Genomic DNA, 21,984 nt, shown 5'->3' on the forward strand with positions numbered 1-21,984 from the left:
TGAAGCCACCCCAGTTTTGTGGGCAGAGCTGGCATGAGACAGCCTGGCCTGCGCCAGCAAAGGCAGGGGGCACTGCGGGCGCAGGAACCAGCAGGGACAGGATGAGCACAGAGCACATAGTGGGATCTGTGTCCTCATCCTGTGTTCCTGGCTCCTGAAGGATGAGCTGGCTGCTGCCTGCGCTCTCCATCCGCCACCTGTGAGGGTGATGCTGTTCTCTTCATCATGGTGCTCTCAGGCTGGGATAAAATACTGAGGTTTTTGCATCTACTCTACCTGCTTGAGATCCATGGCCTCGCTCAGGGGTGAGGCTCACTCAGCACTTTACCTGGATAATGCTGGGCCTGCAGCTCAGTCCCAGCAGCTCCTTTTCAGGAGCCGGTTTTTGTACATCCCAAGCAGCAGCTCATGTTTTCAGGGAGCTGTTTCTCCAGGACAGTGAGCTCTGCTAGGATGCTTGCTGTGATTCTTTGGCTCTGTTACTCCTTTTTTTTTACCTTTTAGCACCCCAGGGGCTGGGGGGATGCCTTCACCTCTCCCTCTTTCTCTTTCCATGGCAGGTTTATCAAAGAGGTGCTGAGCTTCACCTTCCTCATCCCTGCTCTGAACTCTTGCCACTGTGACACTGCTCTGTGAGCACCGAGTCACCCCAGGAGGATATTTGGTAAGCCAGCATCTCTGGTCTTCAGTCCAAGCCCAGTAAGCCTTGGACCACTTCAAGAGTCAGAGGGTGAGAAGTGCCCAGGGCCTTTTTGCTTGTGTACCTGGCTGAGAGCAAAGATTCATCCTAACAGCAAGCTCGGGCAGAGCTTTGCACAGCTGCCCCTTACAGCAAAGAGCTGGGAGGTACAGGAAGAGCAGACCAAGTCATGTCCCCTGGTGGAGGGATGTGGCAGGGCTGGGTGATCAGAGGCAGCCAGCAGAGCCTGTATGCTGGCACCAACATCTCTTGGTGAGGAGAGACCCAGTGCAACATGCAGTGTGGCTCCTGCTCTAGCCATGAGCTCGATGCTCCTCTGCCGCCTACCTCTGTGCTCTAGAGGCATTAGGAAGATGGGTTCTCCCTCTTGAGTGTCCCATGCTATGCTCAACTCAGATGGGACGCTCTTGGGCTGCTCCTCACCTAAGTTGTCTTTCTCCAGCCAACAGCTGTAGGGGCGATGCAGCCACATCCCTCCTGGCTAGAAGAGCACAGAATCATAGAACCATCAGGTTGGAAGAGACCCACCGTATCATCGAGTCCAACCATTCCCATCAATCACTAAATCATGTCCCTCAGCACCTCATCCACCCATCCCTTAAACCCCTCCAGGGAAGGTGGCTCAACCCCCTCCCTGGGCAGCCTGTTCCAGTGCCCAATGACCCTTTCTGTGAAAAAATTTTTCCTAATGTCCAGCCTGAACCTCCCCTGGCGGAGCTTGATGTTCTGCATCTCACAGGTCTGCCGCATGAGCCACTGCCACATGCAGTCTTCTTGTCCCCATGGGAGGAAGGCGCTTCCCCACTGCCTGTGGAGCCCCAGCACAGAGGCAGCCTTAGGCCAGGCACCATGTAGATCTGTGCAGGTGGCACCTACAGGGGAGGGACATCCCTGGAAGTGTTAAAGGCCAGGTTGGATGGGGCCTTGAGCAGCCTCATCAAGTGGGAGGTGTCCCTGCCCATGGGAGCATCAACTGGAGGATGTGTTGGACCTCCTGGTGGGTCTTCAGTTCTGTATTTTCCCTTGGATGACTGTGAGAAGTCAAAGCAGAAGTTGTTCTCTGGCTGCCCAGGAGAAGTTTTGGAATTAGATGATCTTTAAGGTCCCTTCCAACTCAAACCACTCTATGATTCTATGACATCCCTGAGCCAGGGCCATCAAAGCCAGGTCTTGCCCACCACCTCAGGCAAGGGCAGCACGATCCTAACGAAGCTTCTACAACTGCAGTGGGCATGGCCGCTGCCCTTGGTAGGAGGACACAGCACTAGGCCTGGTAGAAGATGGCGATGGGGAGCACGGAGGGGTCCCAGCAGACCCAACATGGCCCCAGCGGGGTGGGACACTCTTGGTTGTGCCTTGAGACCCTGGGGCAGCCCTGGAGGAGCTCCCCAGGCCTGGGAGATGTTTCCTGTTTGCTGCCCGCGCTGAAGCATCGGCCCTTCAACCGCTGCCAGCGCTCCGCTTCCGGCAGGGGCTCCCGCCCGGAGCCCCCCTGCACTATCAGCTCGCCAGATGCCTTTTTCAGGATACTGTGGTAAAACTGTGCCGGGCAGGCGCTGTCATTTGGGGTTTTCTCTCATGTCAGCCTCGAAGACAAATTGGACAAGGAGGAGCAAGAAGGAGGGGGGGGGTAAAAATCATAAATTTAAACCATTAAAAAAAAGAAAGAAAGAAAGATGCTCGCTGCCATCTTCAACCGGGGCTGGCGTGCGTGCCGGTGAGGCAATGGGTGCCCCAAATGCCAGGTGATGGGGCAGGTTGTGGTGGCCACCATGGAGGTGTCACCTCCTTGGGCCCTGTCGGCCTCTAGTGGCAGCGGCGGTGGCGAGGTGCCACGGTGTCACCACACGCCCCATGGGTCCCACCAGTGCCATGGGGACTTTCTCTTGTCCCTCGTGCCACTGCTGCCCTCCAGGATGTGGTCTTCTAGGTGCTGCCACCCAGTGGGGCGTGGTCCTCTTCTGGGATGCTGTGCTGGCGAGGGAGCGGGAGCTGCGAGATGGGGTATGAGGTTCCCCAGCACGATCTCAGCCAGCCAACAGGCCAGGGTGAACTTAAACTACCCAGGGCCGCTGGTCTGCGGCCACCACACGATGCTGAGTAGCCACCAGAGTGAGCGGGCTGGGAGCCCGGCAGCCCCGCAGAGGACAGCGGGAGGGAAATGGTGAAAGAGCACATGGAGAAGTCTCTCCATCTGTGGAGCCGCGTGTGCCCTGGGGTTGTTGTCCGCCTTGGGTTCTGTGGACAGTCCATGGACAGGTGAAAGCAGACAGACCATGGATGCTCTTTAACCTGGGAGCTCCCCTAAAGCCCCTGGTGTGCACAAGTGTGCATGCAGGTCTGTGCTGCCTGAATGGGCATCGCCAAAGAGCGGCTGCTTGCATGGTGCTTGGGACGTGCTCTGGCTCTGCCTCTGCAAGGTGGCGGCTTCGGGGTGGCTATAAGACGCATCGCTTAAACCAGCCACGCATCCTTGGGGTGTACAGAGACCTGGCATCCCCAGAGCTGACTGCAAACCTCAATAGAATCACAAAGTGGTTTGGCTTGGACAGGAATTTAAAGCCCATCCAGTTCCAGCCCCCCTGCCATGGGCGGGGACACCTCCCACTGGATCTGATTGCTCAAAACCTCGATGGAATCATAGACCTCCAGGATTTGCTCTGAGTTAAGCACAGTGATTTTATTTAGTTGGATGATAAAAGAAAACTAAACAAAAGTGGTGGTTGATCCCCGTGGAGCAAAGGGGAGGTGTCAGCATGGGAAGGGGAGGCAGGGTCGATGGCACAGAAGCAGTATCTGTGGCTATCGCCACCCACGGAGGATGGATGGGGGGCTGGCTCAGGCTGCAGGGTGTGGGTGGGAGCTATGATGCACCTGACTATAAAACCTAATTTTCTTTCCAGCTGCTGAGTTTGAGCATCAACTGGAGGATGTGTTGGACCTCCTGGTGTGTCTTCAGTTCTGTATTTTCCCTTGGTAAGTGAGAAGTCAAAGAGGGAGAAGTTGTTCTCCGGCTGCCCAGGAGAAGCTCTGGGTGTGGGCAGCACCGTGGTGAGAAGGAGCCGCAGGGTGCGGGGGTCTCCAGGGGAGCAGCGGGGAGGTGGGGGGAGCTGTGTGCCAGCCTATGTGAGGCAGGTGCCTGCGCTGAGCTGGGGACCTGAAATCATGGCTGCTCGCTTTCACTGGCAAATCTTGCATTTGTGTGGTTTCCTTTTCCTTCTTCTACGCATACTATTTTTTTTTTTTTTTGCCTTCTCTCTTCATTTTGTTCCCTTTGCTGCGGAGGCAAGTTTCACCCCTTCCAACCTCTTGGTTCAAAACTGTGCACAAGAGCAACCCTAATCACAGAGTCCCAGCAGGGCTCAGCTTTAATTACCCGTGAGATGTTAATCTTCTGGAGGGTCTCGAGTACTCTCTTATCCGAGCTTTTCTTTTTCTTTTACTTCTGCTGCTCTGCAATTCTCCCAGCAGATGCCTCCCAATTCCACAGACTCCCCAGGCTATTTTTTTCTGAACAAGATGACAAGTGAATTTCCCAACCCACACAGACAAAAGTCTCCACACAGAGCAGCAGAGACGGAGAAAACTCAATCCTGTTGCAGGTCTCAGCCCTCTCTTGAAGGCCTGGCTGTTTTTGGAAGGCATGATGCTTTGGGAACCTGCTGGCTCCAGTTCTTCATGCTTGATGAGCTACCAAGCCTGGAATAAATAAGGGATAGCCTTGGAAAGCAGCAGCTGGAGTTCAGGCAGATCCTGAAGCCAGTCAGAAATGGTGCCAGCAATGGTGCCATGGGGCAATCACTGGGCACTGAGCAGAAAGATCATTTTGAAACCTTCTTGGATGCATTGATGGTTTGTAAAACACAGCCATAAAAGAGATTCTGAGGTCGGATCCCTCCAAACCCTCAGAGATGAAGAGAAGGATAGCAGGAGGTGGAGAGCTGACTATCTTCCTGACCCAACAACCCTCCCCATTCTTTCTCCCACTCTATGGATTGGAGGCTGCCCCCTTTAAATTCAGCAGACAAGCAGCTGCTGACCTAATTGATCTGTTTGTTGTCATCAGCTGCTCTTGCTCTGGCTCTCCTCCAGCTCCTGCAGTCCCTCAGCCTCCTGGTAGGTGCTATGGTTTTCCTTCCTCCTCCTTTTCTGGTTTATTTTTAGGAGTAAATTCACAGGAATCCAGAAATTGCTCTGGTTTCTAGGTCACTTTGCTTCTGTGTCATTGTTGATGGGGTTCCCCTATGTAGGTGCTGCTCTGGGCTGGTCACAGATTGTGGAGCCCCAGCTACTCTTTTTGTGGGGCTTGGTGGGGGGGCTGTGTGCTTTGGGATGTCGGGTGCCCCCTTGCTGCAGCTCCCCAAGCAGCTCTGGGGGTAGCTGGCACAGGAGAGCAGACACAAAGGTTGTGAGACCCCTCTAGGGGTTGATGCCAACCTTGGGGAATGCCTATCTCATTTCATAACTCAGTTGAAAAGTATGTAGGAGTGAGAGCCTGTCTCCCTGGGGGTCTTCCTGCCTGCCCCGAGGACCCGCTCTTAGCTCTGGAGCGAGGATGTCCCTGGGCCACCTGCCCTGAGTTGTCCTTTCCCTGTGCTTGAGCTGGCACTGAAGGAGCAGCACTGGAGGCCAAACAAGCTCAGGGCGCACGGCGCAGCGGGCTGTGGCCGCCCAAGGAGGGCAGGAGAAAGGAGGTGTGGGAGAGGAGCAAAGCATCACTTCTTGCAGCAGCTGTTTTATTCTCAGTCTCTGGAATTGGGGCAGCTTTCCTTGGGGACCAGAGGCCTTTTTTGCTGGGGCAGACTGCATTCATCCTCCCTGCTTATAGCTGCTGTCTCTGCAGCCGTGGCTTCCATTAACAATTGGGCTCTGAAGCTGCCCAGCAGCCGTGAGGGCTGGGGTGTGCCCTGATCGAGCAGAACCCTTAGGATAGAGAGGGAAAGACAGAGACACGCCATCGACCCAAGGGGGCTTTAGTGTAATGGGCATCTCAGGGGGTTTGGGCTGCCTGGGAAGCCAGGCAGAGGTGGGATGTGGGAAAAGCAGCGTGGCACTGCCTTCCCTCTGCCAGGGATAATGGAAAAGTAAAGATGTCTTTGGGATCATCAGTTTGCTCACTCTTCTTTCCCTGGACCTCTCTGCATCGCCCCAGCTGCAAGACAGCACCCGCCAGGCTTTGGATGCCCCTGTACCTCCCTGAGTACTGTGCACGTGTTTTGACCAAATGGGTGCAGGCCCACAGGTAAGGGCGAAGCATAATTAAGAAGGCAGAGGGATGCAGTCCGCTGTCCTCTTTTCCAGTTCTTTCTCTATCGGGATCGCAAACTGCTTTGGTAAACAACTAAGCCAAGCAATTGCAGTAGAGACCCGTATCACAGTCCCTGTGGCCAGCTCCAGGGTGTTTAACAGCACGCAGAAGCAGAGGCACACAGGAATAAATTTCTTATGAGACTGAAATTATCAGGGAGTTGCACGCACACCTCAGGATATGCAGGTGTGAGTAAGGGCCTGCTTAGGGAGCACAAGAGATGCAGGGACTGTTGTCACACACTGCACAAAAGCACAACACATGCAAGAGGGGTTGCATTGTGTATTTTTGTGCTCTGTCAAGATGTAGGTGCATTCTCAGGGAACAAGTGCTTGTCTTTCTTTCCTGCCTGGGTCAGGGACTTGTGGGGCGGTGGAGTTTTGGAGCTGACAGGAGGCAAGAGCAGCCAGGGCTGAACTCCGCTCTGCCTGCCCAGGAGCAGGATGGGGCTACCCAGCCCCTCTGCCTCCCCCCATGCCAGCACAACACGTACAGGCGAGGCAGTGGCAGTTTTATTTCAAAGTAAAACAAAGGTGTCTTTTATTCTTTCTGGAGATGCAACATTCAGATTTGCCATGAGTGCGTCTGCTCAGACTGGCTGTTTGTGTGCATTCAGTCAGGGCACATTTATACAGGGAAAACCAAAAGCAAGAGACTTTTACAACCTGGCCGAGTCTCAGCTCTGGTAAAATAACCCTGCTACCCAGCCAAACAGCATGACATCATGGTCCCTTGCACAGCACGTGTTGCTGAGCAGACAGGCTCTATACAAAAAAAATCAAAACCCAAAATGTACTTTCAGATATTTCCCATCAACTTTTCCCCTAATTTTGCTGGGAAGGAGTTTTGGCTCAAAGCTTATCCACTCCCAGGCTTCTCGTCTCCCTTCATATCTCTTCCCTCCACCTGCTCACTAAACCAGGGAGTTACAAAGCATCAAGGATGTTGTCAATTTTGGTGACCAGGTCCTGGCGCTTGTTGGAATGCATCTTCTCATTCTCGATGTACGTGTCCTTCTTGAGCTTGCCAGCTACAAGCCGCTCAGCCTCAACCGAGGACTTCAGAACAAGCTCCTTGACTTGGCTGTCGAGCTTCTGAATCTCGCTTACCTTACAAGAGTGAGAAACAAAGGGTGTATTAGAGGAGACAGAAAACATCCCTACAGTGAAGCTAGAATAGAAGAAATGGTAAGGCTGGAGCAAAAGATTAAGTCAGTGCAAAGTGGAAACACTTCCGATCCCTCAATACTGCCTCCTGAGCTATCACCTCTCCCTGGCACCACCTTATAAGGAACATCTCGTGAATGAATAATTAAGCAGTGCAGATATAGGAAGGGGCTCTGAGGACCCAGGAGCCATACTGGCAGGAAACAGGTGCAATGACTGTTAAACAGTGTTTATGATAGATTTTAAAGGCTTCAAGCTAAATCGCAACTATGACAGCTGGAAGCTGTCCCCTTACAGTTAATGATGTATGAGAAATAGGTCTGCAATGACAGAGCTACTCTTCGAGTAACAGATTAAACAATGTGGCTGTTGGTTGAATGGATCTTGGAGCCTAAAGTGTCCCTCACGTGGGGTTAAATGGCTGTTCCAGGTAAGTGTTGAAATACAGCGGAGGGAAGAAAGGATAGTGCGTGTGTGCTCCCCATGCCACGGCTTTCAACGTGGTACAGTGAAGCACCTCCTGAGGAGCATCATGTTACGACAGTTCTGTCAGCACAAAACTCACACTTGCAAGAAAGTAAGAGATGAGGTAGAAGATTGTGGTTCAGCTGGTGTCAGTAGTGAAGTCAGAACCAATAACATGTTGATAGTTTGCACTTCTTGCCTAAGTGTCACCGCCATGAGCTCAGTGAGAAGCATCAGGATTGTGTTACAAAGGCATTAAACTGTACTCATGCCGCTGGCTCAAGGGCTGTTTACCAGCAGCACTTACAGGGCTGCACAACCAAGATTACTGCAAACAGGATAAAATGATCTTGGCACTCTGGCACGTGTTGAGCCATTTTCAGAGGAAAAAAAAACTACAGGCTGCAGAAACTAAAGCCCAAATTAAAACTCACCTAGAATACCTGATAGAGCCAAGAATAGAAGAGCTTAAAAAAAAACCAGCTAGGATTTCTTACTTTATCACATAAGTCAGAGCCTTCTGTCTTCAGTTTAGACTGCAGAGAGGCTATTTCATTTGTCAAGGCCTTGTGCTCCGTCTCCAAAGACTTTTTGCCGCTGTTCAGGGTGGAGAGGTCCCGTGACTGCTTATATTTATTCACTGCTTCATCAAAGTGACGGTACAGCCCAAGTCTCTTGTTCACCAGAGTAAGTACTTGCTCTGTGATGCAGGCAACCTTCATCCTAGCTTCAGCAGCTGGATCCTGCAAGAGGACAGAGGAGAAGACCAAAGCAGTCGTATCCTTGATCTGCATGAAATCCTGCTTGCAATCTGTCACAGAAACGATTCCCTTTGCACTGAAGTCAACTGACAGTAATTAGATGTACAAGTAATGACTAGGGCAAGCACCTTTCAGCACTCAGTCTACCCCAAAAACAGCCTAAAAAAAAGAAAGTGAGAACATCGCCAAAGGAGAATTGTGGACATCCCTGCTTCTCAGGGAGGGATTCCTTTTTATCCAGAAGGCAAGAGTTAGCCGTAGCACATCAGTTCAAAGCCTGCAGAAATATCAATGCTCAACCAGCATAAAAACAAGGCTCCATTTAAGCATCTAGTAAAATATCCAGTTGGAAGTAAGTGAGAATTATTGGTATAGAAAATCTCGAACTGTGAGCCAAGTAAGCCATTAATGCTCCCACAGGGCTCTTCATACAGCACCTTAGTGATGGAGAAATCCAGCCTCACGTAGACAATCACAGTGAAGAACAAGATGTAAAAGGCTCCAACCACCAACAGAGGCTCCTGCAGCATCAAGATTTTGTTGAAGGTGTAATGAACCTAGAAGAGAAGTTCAAAACACTGAGCAGTGACCCCTAATACTGCGGAAGAGAACTCCTCTCCTCAGGCACCACAATATGGGTGTTAGGACCATGCTGCTGAATTCAGAGGAGGCACAACTGCTCAGGCAAACCACCCACAGAGACTACACTCACCACAATGTCTTGGATGTGCTGCTCCACCAGGTTGCTCTTGTGTGCCACGATAACTGGACGTCCAAAAGTGTCCAGGTAAGTGTAGTGAAGCTCGTCTGAAGCACGATTGATTTCATAGGGGCTGTCCACATGGATGTTCCTGTGGATAAAACCAGCAAGTCCCATATGACTCTACAGTGTTTGAGATGATGTAATCTAGGACTTAGCTGGCCAGTCGTGGCCTCTAGCACAAGGCCAATTATGCAGTTTAAACACTTTAAAAGGAAGCAAAGCTGTGTTCCAAGGTCTCCTCCACATGCTCAGTCATGGTTTTGTTTTACTGCCCTCAGGCCATCAGAGTAGGCTGGAGAATTGCCACCAACACGGTATCGTCTGCAGTCATGAGCCAGAGTAATGGCACTTACTTGGCACCTTCTGGCAGGACGATCTTGACTGTCAGAGAGTCCGTAACTTGCTCATCAAACACATGGTCAACAAACCTCATTTTCAGGGCATACTGATCACCTAAGAAAGCGCAGACCAGAGGATGGTTACGGTTCCAGAAAGAACACCAGGCAAGCTTGAAGGTCAGCTCCTAACAAAAGCGAGAGCAGAATTTGGATGGATGCATTGGGCAGCAGGGGGCACCACCTCCTTCAAGATTATTTTAACCTGATGCCTACAAAAAAATGATGGAAGCACAGAAAAGAAGGTGGATTTGCATATTCTAGAAATAAGAGCTAGCAACTGTTGTTGCTAAGGCGCAGCATACCACAGCTTTTAATTCTTTACTGCACAGCAACCACCTCTGAACACAGAGGAAAAGGTTTCTTATTCCCTTCTCTTGTGCCACCCACCAAGATTGTAGAGGTACTCATAGCTTGGCAGGTTATAGCCAATGATGTAATGGGTTTTCCATCCCCCAAAAAGTGGGAAGCGGGGACGGATCTCCATCTCCACAGAATCATCCAGGACAAGGAGGTGGCTGGTGGAGATGTTTCCAATTTCATCTCGGTAATAGACATCCTGAGCAGCAGCTGGGAGAATGGTCTGTACGGAGAGAAATAAGGCATCATATCAGCTAGGAGTTATTTCCAGGGAAACTGGAAAAAACAGTAATAGCTGTTAAACATCGAGAAATTGCGCTCCCGTGTGAGAGATGACAAAATGGCCATTCAGTTGCACTGAGTGGTAAAATTGTGCTGTCCTAAGCAATCAGCCACAGAAGTGGCTGCCAGCACTAAAATCACTTGGCCTCTAAATGAATGGGCTTTCTCCAGCCCGGTTTCAAATACCCTAGATGGCAAGGGATCTCATCATGCCCACCAGGACAGCAATTCCCTTTTCACTCCAGCCCGCTGCCCAAGCTCACCGAGCTTGCTGGCTTCACACTCAAGCCAAAATGAGATTTCTATTTGGCTGCACCACCTTAGAGAATTACAACAATCAATCCTGGACGCTTCAAGCAGCGAAAAAGATTTTGGTTCAGATGAAAACCCCTAATGCTTTTTACATCTGGCTAGCAGAGCCACAGCTTTAACTCTTGTGCTTTGTGAGCAAGGAATGAATGGGTGAGTTTCCAATTAATGCTGTTCAACGTGATGAGGATATGACAGAGAAGGCAACTCTGAAAATAAGAGGATGGAGACAGAACAGGTCCTTACACAGTGGAAAATGGAAAGCAGAGCTGCCAACGCAGGGATTAAGGCATTTAGAGGGTCCCCGAGATTGGAGTGGTGGGAGTGGGGAGAAACACTACCTGCCCTGGTATATGCAGTTTGTTTGGCCAACAGATGCAATAAAGCATACAACCTCCTAATTCTGTCTCCAGAAACTATTCCTATCTAATGTGAACCTTCTCTGAAAATGGGTCAGAGCTTTAATAGTCTGTTATTGCTTGGGTACGGTTACCAAAGGAAAAGGCAAAGCAAAGGACAACTATTTTTTTTCCTCTGGGGATGTAAGAAAGGAGGAAGCCAGAGCACAAAAAAGTCAACCTTAAAAGACTTGACAGAAGAGATTCCACTGTCTGGCTGCCTCTGGTAGTCATATCTGGAGAAAGGGCCTTTCAGCACTGCTCCTGTGTGCTTTAAATCAACTGTTTCTTCAACCGCAATGTTCCCCCAGTGAGACACCTCAATGACTCGGGTCATACTGGTGATGGTCAGGAAAGGACTGTTATTTTCATAGTGCACCTTCAGAGTGTCCTAACAAAGAAAACAGATAAACTATTAGACCTGAAGTAAGGAGCAACTTCCTCTCACAATCTTCTGTCTCCGTGTCGCACAGAGAAACCCCCTTGACAAGCTCTGCAGAGGTGAAAGCCGACTGCATGGGGAGGTTGGAGCCACTCTTTTGCACAGACGCTTACCTGGCTGTACGGAGGAATATCCTTGAAGGGGCCATATTCAATTGTGTCTTCAGTGCGGGAAGGGTTACCCAGCTTGGTGTAACTCTCCACGTTCCTAGAAGCCAGTTTGACCCGGGTCGTTTGGGTCTTGGTGAAGTATGGCGAGTAGAAATAGTGATTTCCTTCAAAGACCACAAACTGCTTCTCGCTTTGGGTGATGTGGGTGGGGTAGGGCTGCAGGACGTGTGTGAAAACCATTTCAACAGACACACGGACCTTGGCTCCGGGTGCCAAAGGAGACGGCAGCTTCACAGAGAAGAATTTCCCACTGGAAGGGACAAGAACAGGCAAGTCATATGAGATCTCCCAGAAGAGAGCGATCGGATCCAAACCCTGCAATATTCCCTGTGGATGGGAGCCCACACAGCCCATATATCGTGTGTGACTGTGGCCAGTATTTGTTCCTCCATGGGATACAGATGTCTTATTCCAGCGGGTGTGCTTACTCTGGGCTGGGGAAACAGGACAGGAGGCAGCACAGGTGCCTTTACACAGGTCACCAATTATGGCCTTTGCTTCACAAAAACACCTGTCTCCCACTTTAGAAGGAAGACCATGAACAGTACTCTGAGGACACAGCCAAAGAGCACTTACGGTCTCTCTGTAATCACCACTGCCAATCATCTGAGACCTCAAATGGAGCGGTGGGTAAGAGCATGACCACAGCTGTAATGCTTCTCTGACCTGATGTTCCTTAATAAAGGAACAGGGAATTACTTAAGGCACCAAGTACAAGAGAATGAGCACAGCTGAGCCCCTTGAATGCAGCTGAGCTGTATTTGAGAGATGCTCTCCCCTCATTAGCAGCCATGAGTGGCTATAAGAAGCAGGTATGTTCTGCTCATGCTGGGTTCAGTGCAGAGATCTAAACGTGTGTATGCTATCTCCCCAAAGGCAAGAGCCTCTGAGGGAGGGGGAATGACTTCTACTGAGGTCTCTTGGGCTGCAGGAATTAGTTTGGCTGCTTGTACAAACTGTGCTCCCTGGCTCTGTAGCACCCCAGGAAGAGGCCCGAGTACAGACTGGATCTTCTCAGGAACAAAAGGCTAGTTATGTGGGACTAGCACACTATTTCTGCTCCTACTGCAAGGAAGATGGTAGAACCCCTGTGCACAACTAGGGTAATGGCCTTAGAGTGTGACACTCACCTTTTGCCCTTAACTTTAGTCTCTCTCACTTCCAAGGTGTTTTCCTCCTCTTCCTCACCCTTCACCTGGTCCAAAACAACAGAATTATCAGTGTGCTGTTGTTTAAAACACCTAACATATCCAGGGCAAACTCCATGTGGTCCCTTTCCCACTTACAAGGGGGAATTATCCTGCGGGACGATTACTTAATTTTTAAAAAAGTTCTTTTATAGTATTTTTTTCATTAATACAGACTGCAGTGTGATCAGTGTGCAAGAACAGATACCAGAGATGGCTTGGGAACTTGGGAGAGTTAACAGCAAGTACAGTCACTGTAATTGCTGCAAATGAGGATCTTGGTCACCTGCCTCTGTGGTTTCTCTTGTAGGTTTTCTACAGCAGCTGAGGACCAAGCAGGCCACGGGAACCTGACCTGGCCTGCCAGCAAGTGAAGAGATCACAGCAAACACCTCCAGGCTCGGACAAGCCCTCTCGTACATCCTGAGGGTGAGTGGCCGGATCCTGCACCCACTGGGGATGCAAGCACAGCACAACACTAGCATCTCTGGCAGGTTTCGATTGGGTATGAGGAAGATCCTAGGCAGAAATGTTTTCCTGTGAGGGCGGGGAGGCACAGGGTGCCCCGGGGAGCTGTGGCTGCCCCTGTGCTGGAGGTGTTCCAGGCCAGGTTGGATGGGGCTTGGAGCCCTCGATCCGGGGGGAGGTGCCCAGGGCAGGGGTGGGACTCTGAGGTCCCTTCCAACCCAAACCCTTTCCTGACTCCTCACTCCCTCCTCCTGGCCCACAGCGACAAAATGGAGTGGCCTCAAGCTCTACCAGGAGAAGTTCAGGCTTGACATCAGGGAAAAATTTTTCTCAGAAAGGGTCACTGGGCAGTAGAACTGGCTGCCCAGGGAGGGGGTTGAATCGCCTTCCCTGGAGGTGTTTGAGAGATGGGTGGATGAGGTGCTGAGGGGCATGGTTTAGTGATTGATAGGAATGGTTAGACTCGATGATCCAGTGGGTCTGTGAGAAACATTCACTGCTAAAATATTAAAAAGGACAAAGTCTTCAAAGCAAAGGCAATAATATTATTATTTTACAATTCAGCACTGAATTGGATGCCCTTCTAAAAGAAGGCATGACCTCCTCCAAAAGCAGTGGGCATATACACTAGTTTTAAACAAAGAAGCATATAAATCTTCAAAGAATACTTATAATTTTTTTGGATTAGCTAACCATGTCTGGAGACTTCCTTCAGGTCATCTCTTGACCTAAGAAAACTACATCTTGCTAGACAACTAAGCATATTTATAAACTCTTGGAACTCTAAGAGGGTGTTTATTCTTTCAGGTCTGGAGATTGTCTGCTTATTATCTCTTGATGCAAGACAGATTTATATGAAGACACACTTATATGACTAGATAATTAAACACACAAACCATCTGCAGCAAAACTTATCAATTAATTCTCACAGCTCCTTTCCAACCGAGTGATTCTATGATTCTATGCAAAGCCCCAGGCCGAGGGAACCGGGGCGCTACGCTGACGTGGCCATGAAGGCGCCGGGCACAGGCCTCCCTCCGGGACACCCCCCACTCTGCTTCTTAGTGCACGCACCCCTCCATGGCCCCTCACCACAAGAAGGATGTTCAGGCTCTGGAGAGAGTCCAGAGAAGAGCAACGAGGCTGGTGAAGGGCCTGGAGAACAGGCCTTATGGAAGGCTGAGAGAGCTGGGGGTGTTTAGCCTGGAGAAGAGGAGGCTGGGGGGGAGACCTCATTGCTCTCTACAACTACCTGAAAGGAGGTTGTGGAGAGGAGGGAGCTGGGCTCTTCTCCCAAGTGACAGGGGACAGGACGAGAGGGAATGGCCTCAAGATCCACCAGGGGAGGTTTAGGCTTGACATCGGGAAAAAATTTTTCACAGAAAGGGTCATTGGGCACTGGCAGAGGCTGCCCAGGGAGGGGGCTGAGCCACCTTCCCTGGAGGTGTTTAAAAGCCAGGTGGATGAGGCGCTGAGGGACATGGTTTAGTGTTTGATGGGAATGGTTGGACTCAATGATGATGTGGGTCCTTTCCAACCTGGTGATTCTATGATCCTATGAATAGCCCCCCTCCCTCCATGACCGACCCCCCCACCCCCCTCGTGCACGCGCTCACCTGCACGCCCAGGTAGGCGAGGCGCGGCTCCAGGCCGGGCTCTAGCGCCAGCAGGAAAGCGGAGGCGGCCGCGCCGCCCGGCGCGTTGGCGAGGCTGAGCTCGGCCGAGACCTTAGCCAGGTGTGTGCTGAGGTCCACGGAGCGCCGCGCCTCCTCCAGCAGCAGATCGGCGGCGGCGGCCGCCAGGCAGAGGAGCAGGCGGCACAGCAGCCCCGCCATGGCCGGGACGCGCCGAGCGGGGAGGGCGCAAGATGGCGGCGCCCGCGCCCGGCGACCACGACAAGATGGCGGCGCCCAGCGCGGGAGGAGGAGCAAGATGGCGGCGCCCAGCGGCGCTGGGGGCGGAGCGTCCGGACAGCCCTGCGGGTGGGGAGTCCCCGGCCCTGAAAGGGTTAATAGGGGACATGCTGGGCGTAGGTTAGTAGTGGTTTCGAAGGTCTTTTCTAACCAAGCGATTCAATGAGTTCTATAATTCTGTGAATTTTATGAATTCTGTTATTCTAGGAATCATAGAATGATAGAACCACCAGGTTGGAAGAGACCCACCGGATCATCGAGTCCAACCATTCCTATCAAACACTAACCCATGTCCCTCAGCACCTCGTCCACCCGTTCCTCAAACCCCTCCAGGGAAGGGGACTCAACCCCCTCCCTGGGCAGCCTGTTCCAGTGCCCAATGACCCTTTCTGTGAAAAATTTTTTCCTAATGTCCAGCCTGAACCTCCCCTGGTGGAGCTTGAGGCCGTTCCCTCTCGTCCTGTCCCCTGTCCCTTGGGAGAAGAGCCCAGCTCCCTCCTCTCTACAACCTCCTTTCAGGTAGTTGTAGAGAGCAATGAGGTCTCTCCTCAGCCTCCTTTTCTCCAGGCTAAACACGCCCAGCTCTCTCAGCCGCTCCTCATAAGACCTGTTCTCCAGCCCCCTCACCAGCTTTGTTGCTCTTCTCTGGACTTTACAGATCGCAGAAAACAGTCCAGGGTAGCTGGGCTTCTGCCACAGTTGGGACGGACACGGCACACAGAAAGTCATGAGCAAAAGCACCACCTTTATTGTTTTACAAACCCTTTTAAATCTTTTGGGAAATGTGCGTCCATGACTGGTTTAGCCAAAGACCCACGTGGATGACTCTTTCTCTGTTGTAACTTCATAACTGGATAATTCCACCTGCAGTCTGGCAGCTTCTTGATCTCATTTACTCAGCTCTTCTTGGGGCTCCCTGGCCTCTTCAAGGATACGCGGGTATCTGCTTAAGGTCAATGTTAAACTTGCATTCTGATCACTCGGACCAGCTGAGGTTCTCCGCAGGCATCCACATGCTTTAATTCTCCTCTCCAGCTGCTCCGCAAAGCAGCTCTGTTTTCTCCTCGCTCACAGCCAGCGCTGGCTCTCACAGGGCTCTGACATTGGTGGCTTCCAGCCTGGTGTGGAGAGGGCAGGCAGTGCTGGGGTTTAGCTCCAGAGGTGGAGATAGCAGTGGGATTACACCAGAGAAGGGCAGATGGTGCTGGGATTTAGCTCCAGAGACAGGCTTAGGCTGGGATTGCGCTGGAGAAGGGCAGTCAGCACTTGGTTTTAGCACCAGAGATGGAGTTAGGATGGGATTGCACCAGAGAAGGGCAGTTGGTGTAGGCAGCACTGGGATTTAGCACCAGAGATGGATTTATGGAATCCTGCAGATTTACTGCAGGATTACTGCAGTATAACTGAGCAGAATAACTGCTCAGAATAACTGAGCAACAAATTGGGATGGTTTGTCACACTGGCACACAGACTGCTCTTGCTCTGTAGGGGAAGGTTTTACGCAAGTAGATTTTAAGCTGAATCCAAATTTTCTGCTGAAAACTACTGATAATTGACAACTAAATGATGCTGGAGTGGAAGTGCTGCAGGCAGTCAAGGCACGATAGCCATCCTTGAACTTGCTTGGCCAAAGATTGCTGGAGAGAAGAAAATGTGAGTGGTTTAACACATGACTGGGGAAGAGGTGATTGACGCTTTATTCCCAAATATCTAAAGCAGATAAAAGCAAGGAACGGATGTTGTCTGCTGTGATTGCCGGAGCAGGGCTTTTGCCTGTGAGCCCTGTGGGACAACAGACTTTTCATGTTTGCATAATGTGATCCAGGACTTGACCTTTCTTTAAGATCCTAATATGAGTCACGGAGATAATGCTTTGAATTGGCCTGAGATTGCCAAGTATCGGAAGGGGATTTCCTAAATGTTGCAAGTTTGGATCTGGAGTCAAACAGCCCCTTGGCAAAGGCTAAATAAAATGGGATGTCTGCTCGTGTGCTGTGTTCAAAACAGCATCACCTCTTCGCTGGCTTTCCATTTCTCCCCTCACTGCTCCCCCACGCCCCCAATTCCTATCATGGAAATTTTCTTGGCAAATTACTTGCATTTCCCTTTGATTTACTTAGGTGCCAGACCTCTGAATTTGGCAGCTGGCCCCGCTTGTGTCTCCTAGCGCAAGCGGGTAGTTCTGTCACCGTGTTTGGGGTGACAGCAGAGCTGTCTTCCAGCAGCACAGCAGGAGATGGTCGTAGGGATGGGTCTCCCCCTCCTTGGCCTCATGCTTCCAGCTAGGGAAATATTCCAGGTCCTTCTGCTCTCCAGGAAAAGCATGTTTATCTCGGCCCTGTTCTCCAAAGAGCTGGGCTTTGGTGCCAGGGGAACTGGGTAGGCAGGTTCAGGGAGAAGCTGCTGCAAAACACAGAGGGCTGAACAAAACAGCCTGCTCTAATTTAGAGCTGACCAGCAGCGCTGCATCTGGGTACGCCTTCCAGTTGTCTGGGTTGGCTTTGCTGTGGAAAGTTTCCCTGCTAGGAGCGGCTGTCACTGTCCTTCCTTCAACCCCAGCCTCTGTGTCACAGGGAATAAATGAACTCCAGGCTGCGTCTTTAATAACATGCAACTCCAGCCTTTATTCCCCTTCTCTTCCTCAGGCAATTTCTCCTGGCAAAGGGAGGGAAAGAAATAAATGTGCATTCCTCTGGTGTCTGGAGATAATTGGGCTTCAGTTGTTACATCCTGGGCCAAAGGTTGCTCTCTGATGGGTTCAGCCCGGAGCCTGGACCTGAGCTTGCTGGAAAATGCAAAAGTTTCAACATCTGACCCACCTCAGACCCTGGCAAGCTCTGAATCGGGCTGTTATCCACTAACCCTGTGTTTGGATCCTTTTCTAATTGTGATAATTGAGTCATGCCGAGCCTGCACAGCGTCTGTTCCAAGTCTTGAGCCCTACCACATAGACTAAATTTATCTTTGGGTTGAAAAGCTGCTGCCTTTAGGCTTCTTGCTTCAAGGATAAGTTTGGCTCTGCTGGCCCATCTTATAGGCACTGAGCAGGTGCAGAGTGGTGCTGCTCTGTTGTTTCTTCATGCGTGGGTTCAGTTAACAGCTGGCGTGGGGACAGCGGAGTCCCTGGCTGGGTGCACTGGTTATGATGGCTGGGATAGCTTGCAGATAGCTCGTGGGCAGTGCTCGAGCAGGGAGAGGCTGCTTCTACAGGAGACAAGCGCTGTGGGACCTGTGCCCACCCCTGTCCCCTAACTGTCCCAGGCTTGAGTGCCTGCATGAGGATCTGGCCACCCAGGGCCAGTGCCAAACAGCAGTGACAGCCAGGAGTCTGGAGTTTTTGTCTCTTTATGTGGTTTTGTTTTTTTAAATTCTCCCTCCAGCAGTAATGGAACTGCGGGTTGAGAAGCAGCATGAGAGAGGTGAGCAGACCTCCTGCTATCCAGGCACTGTCACAATGCCTCAGCTCCAGGTCCTCTGTCTGCGAGGGCTGAAGGATGAGTGGTCTAATAAATGCCTCTGGCAGGATAAGCCATGGACAGAACTGCACTCCAGGAAAAACCCTACGCTATGCTGTTTTTACAGGGCTGGTGCCAAACTCGGGGCTGTGTCATCTGTCAGAGCAATTTGTTCTCAAGGAGGAAAGGCAAAGTTGTTTTCCTGAAGGAGCGGGTTGCCTGTGACCACAGGAGCACACTGAAGCCTGTCGCAGCAGGGAACAGGATTTACCCCGGTATGATCCTCGTATGAGTGGGGAGCTTGCATGAGAAATATGCAGGAACCGTGATATCACGTGTTGCTCTCTGAGGAGCCCAGGTCAGGGACAGGAGATATTAAACAGGGCTGTGCATGTGTGGTAGAAGTCATCCTGGCAATACCTCATCTTGCAAATTTTAATACAAATCTAACAGCAATCTTGAAAAAGAACGCAGGCGTGTGGCTGTCATGATGACCAAGGTAAAACTCTGCGCTTCGGACTTTATTGATGTTTCACTGTTGAATCCTGTCCACTTAAAATCAAGGCAGCTTTCTAGCTGCCAGCAGGAGGCTGAGGGCACTTCTTTCTCTGTATTCCATCCTAGGCGAGGTTTTGCAGTTCCTAGCCACAAGAGAGCAGGGACGACCTGGCTGAGCGACATCAGAGTTTACTTAGCCTTGCTAAGGCCCTCGAAAGTCAGCTGGAATAAAAAGGAAGTCTTCCAGTTTCGTTATTTTTACAACCTCATTTTTCAGCTAGTCAGCACAACTCGCACCGAGCCTCTGCCAAACAAAACACACCGCGATTCTTGCTTGGGGCTCGCCTGTGATTTCCATGGGAGTAGTGGGCCCGGAGAGGGGCTGGTTGGGGCTCAGCTCCTGCTCTTTGTTCAGCTGCCCTGGAAAACTGTTGCATCTTCACATGGAGACTGTGCTAATGGGGCACTGTCTGCTTGGACTGCTCCTCTGGGGTTTCTTAGGGTTACTTTGGGAATCTGCAGTATGAACCCTTACCTTAAGAGCCTTTGCAATTTTCACCCGTCTTTAAAATAATTTATTGCTGGCTTTAAAAAAAATAAAATAATCTGCTTTCCTTTTCAAATTAGACCATGAGAGTCAGAAAAAAGTAACTGTGCACAGCAATTGTATGAAGCATCGGGAAGCACAGAAGAAAACCTGCTGAAGAAAACAGGAGTCTGTAAGTCTTGTAAGGGGGTGAGACCATTGTGTTACAGGTATGGTTGCAACAGGGAGGGGAAAATTGTAGCAAGGAGGAGACATCATCAGTATAAAAAGTACTTTTAACTATTTTTTTTTTTAAAGCTTACTAGAAATGTAACTGAAATAGCAATAGACAGGCACTGGTGGGCTGCTAATGGCAAAAATCTGCTACACATGTTTGTACACGTGTGGGTGAGGTGTGCAGGGTCCAGGCAGTGGTACTGGAGCAGAATCATAGGATCACCAGGCTGGAAAAGACCTTTGAGATCATCCAGTCCAACCATATCTGTCCACTACTAAACCATATCCCAAAGCACCTCATCCACCCATCTTTTTAACACCTCCATGGATGGGGACTCCACCACCTCCCTGGGCAGCTGTGCCAGGGCCTGAGAAACCATTCAGTGAAGAAATTTTTCCTAACGTCCAATCTGAACTTTCCCTGGCACAACTTGAGGCCGTTCCCTCTCGTCCCATCGCTGTCGCTTGGGAGAAGAGCCCAGCACCCGCCTCTCCACAACCTCCTTTCAGGCAGTTGTGGACAGTGATGCGGTCTCCCCTCAGCCTCCTTTTCTCCAGGCTGAACCCTCCTTTTATCCCAAAACTGAACCCAGGATTTGCGATGCGGCCCCACCAGCACTGAGTACAGGGAGATGACCCCTTCCCCGCTCCTGCTGGCCCCTGATCCGAGCCGATCCAAGCCAGGATGCTCTTGTCTCTGTTGTCCCCCTGGGCCGCTGCTGCCTCCCGTTCAGCCGCTGTCAACCACCAGGGTTCCCATCTCGGTCCCCCCCTTGCAGTTCCCCGCACGCCGCCGCCAGGGGGCGCTGTGGGGCGGGGCGCGGTAACGTAGCGCTGCCCCTTGGTGAATAGCGTGCGCTACGCAGGCGGCGCAGCGGCCGCTCGGGGTTGGGGGGGTTCCCTGGAGTCGCCGCGGGGCTCACGTTAGCCAGGTAGAGGGGGAGCCTAGTTCCCTCGCCGCAGGCTCCTGGCAGGGATCAGCAGGTTTCACTGCACGATAGGACGAGAAGGAACGGCCTCAAACTATGCCAGGGCAGGTTCAGATTGGACATTAGGAAAAATTTCTTCGCTGAATGGGTTCTCGGGCACTGGCACAGCTGCCCAGGGAGGTGGTGGAGTCCCCATCCACGGAGGGGTTTAAAAGGTGGGTGGATGAGGTGCTTAGGGATATGGTTTAGTAGCAGACAGGGATGGTTGGGCATGATGATCATAGAATCACCAGGTTGGAGAAGACCCACCGGATCATCGAGTCCAATCATTCCTATCAGATCTCCAGGGTCTTTTCCAGCCTAGTGCCTCTATGATTCTACTATAATCTCATCACCATCCTGCCAGTCTGCTGGGCTCTGAGGTGTTCAGTGCATCTCCTAGTGCCACTGCAGTAGGTGGCCTTTGTCCCCAAGGAGAAGGACGGGGAGAGGTGGCACGCGTCTCACCCAGGCAGAGAAGGGCTGTGCAGTAACAGTGCCAGGCACCATGGTGTGATGTAGGGCCCTGTCGTTCACATAAGCAGAGTTACATTTTTCCTGCTGACCCTTTAAGGTCCTGCAAACGTGGTGCCAGGACCCACCTGAGAAGAGTACAGTTCCAGGGCCACCGTCCTGTCCTTAGTGCGAGGGTAGAACCATCACTGGCCACTCTCAGTGCAACTTCACACGGAGCAACTCCTTCTCAGCTTGTTTTTGTAAAGGAAAGTGCTTCCTGATGTATTTGCTTTGGAAGCCCATTGTTCAAGTAGAGTTCAAACCTGGATTTTAAAGCCTCAGCTTTGCAGGATCTGCCATAGACAGTGGAAAGTTGAGGATCCCACTAACAGCAGCAAGAGGGGGTCATTTGCTGATTGGCAACTCTTGCTGAACCTTCTGCTTCCTCCAGGAGCCCAGAGTTTTAGCAGTGCCTGTTGTGAGAGAATGCAAATGTCTTACTAGGTTACTAAATTTTGGAATCCACTGGGAGGGACTTCCTTCGATGATGCTCTGCAAAGGTGGCTCCTGTGTCCCTGTCGGGCTGAATCAAAACCTCGGACCCAAGCCTGGCTGTTCAGGGCCCTCAGGCATGCATGTATGTGGCCTCCTCCCCAGAGACAATGCCAGATGGCTGGTGGCGATTCCTTCCCACCACAGGCTATTCGATGTGTAACGCAAAAAGAGGGAGCATTAACCTTCTGTGAACAGCATTGGT

General features: G+C 51.2%; 1 protein-coding gene across 1 annotated transcript; it reads right to left on the minus strand.

Moving 5' to 3' along the window:
- Positions 1 to 6,502: 6,502 nt before the first annotated feature.
- Positions 6,503 to 15,071, minus strand: RPN1 (ribophorin I). Its single transcript, XM_069866219.1, has 10 exons — positions 14,791 to 15,071; positions 12,650 to 12,714; positions 11,463 to 11,769; positions 11,089 to 11,298; positions 9,949 to 10,141; positions 9,517 to 9,616; positions 9,113 to 9,251; positions 8,838 to 8,957; positions 8,137 to 8,382; positions 6,503 to 7,117 (listed from the first exon to the last, which is right to left on the minus strand). The coding sequence occupies exons 1-10, from the start codon at positions 15,007 to 15,009 to the stop codon at positions 6,935 to 6,937; spliced, it is 1,782 nt and encodes a 593-aa protein (XP_069722320.1). The 5' UTR covers positions 15,010 to 15,071; the 3' UTR covers positions 6,503 to 6,934.
- Positions 15,072 to 21,984: the final 6,913 nt, after the last annotated feature.

The sequence above is a fragment of the Phaenicophaeus curvirostris genome, chromosome 11, assembly GCF_032191515.1.
Source record: "Phaenicophaeus curvirostris isolate KB17595 chromosome 11, BPBGC_Pcur_1.0, whole genome shotgun sequence".
NCBI lineage: Eukaryota > Metazoa > Chordata > Aves > Cuculiformes > Cuculidae > Phaenicophaeus > Phaenicophaeus curvirostris.

Coding starts and splice junctions, on each gene's coding strand:
- RPN1 (XM_069866219.1), bottom strand. CDS start 15,009: ATGGCGGGGCTGCTGTGCCGCCTGCTCCTCTGCCTGGCGGCCGCCGCC. Junction 8,383..8,837: donor TGGATTTCTCCATCACTAAG/GTGCTGTATGAA, acceptor GTCCTCTTGCAG/GATCCAGCTGCTGAAGCTAG. Junction 7,118..8,136: donor GCTCTGACTTATGTGATAAA/GTAAGAAATCCT, acceptor CACTCTTGTAAG/GTAAGCGAGATTCAGAAGCT.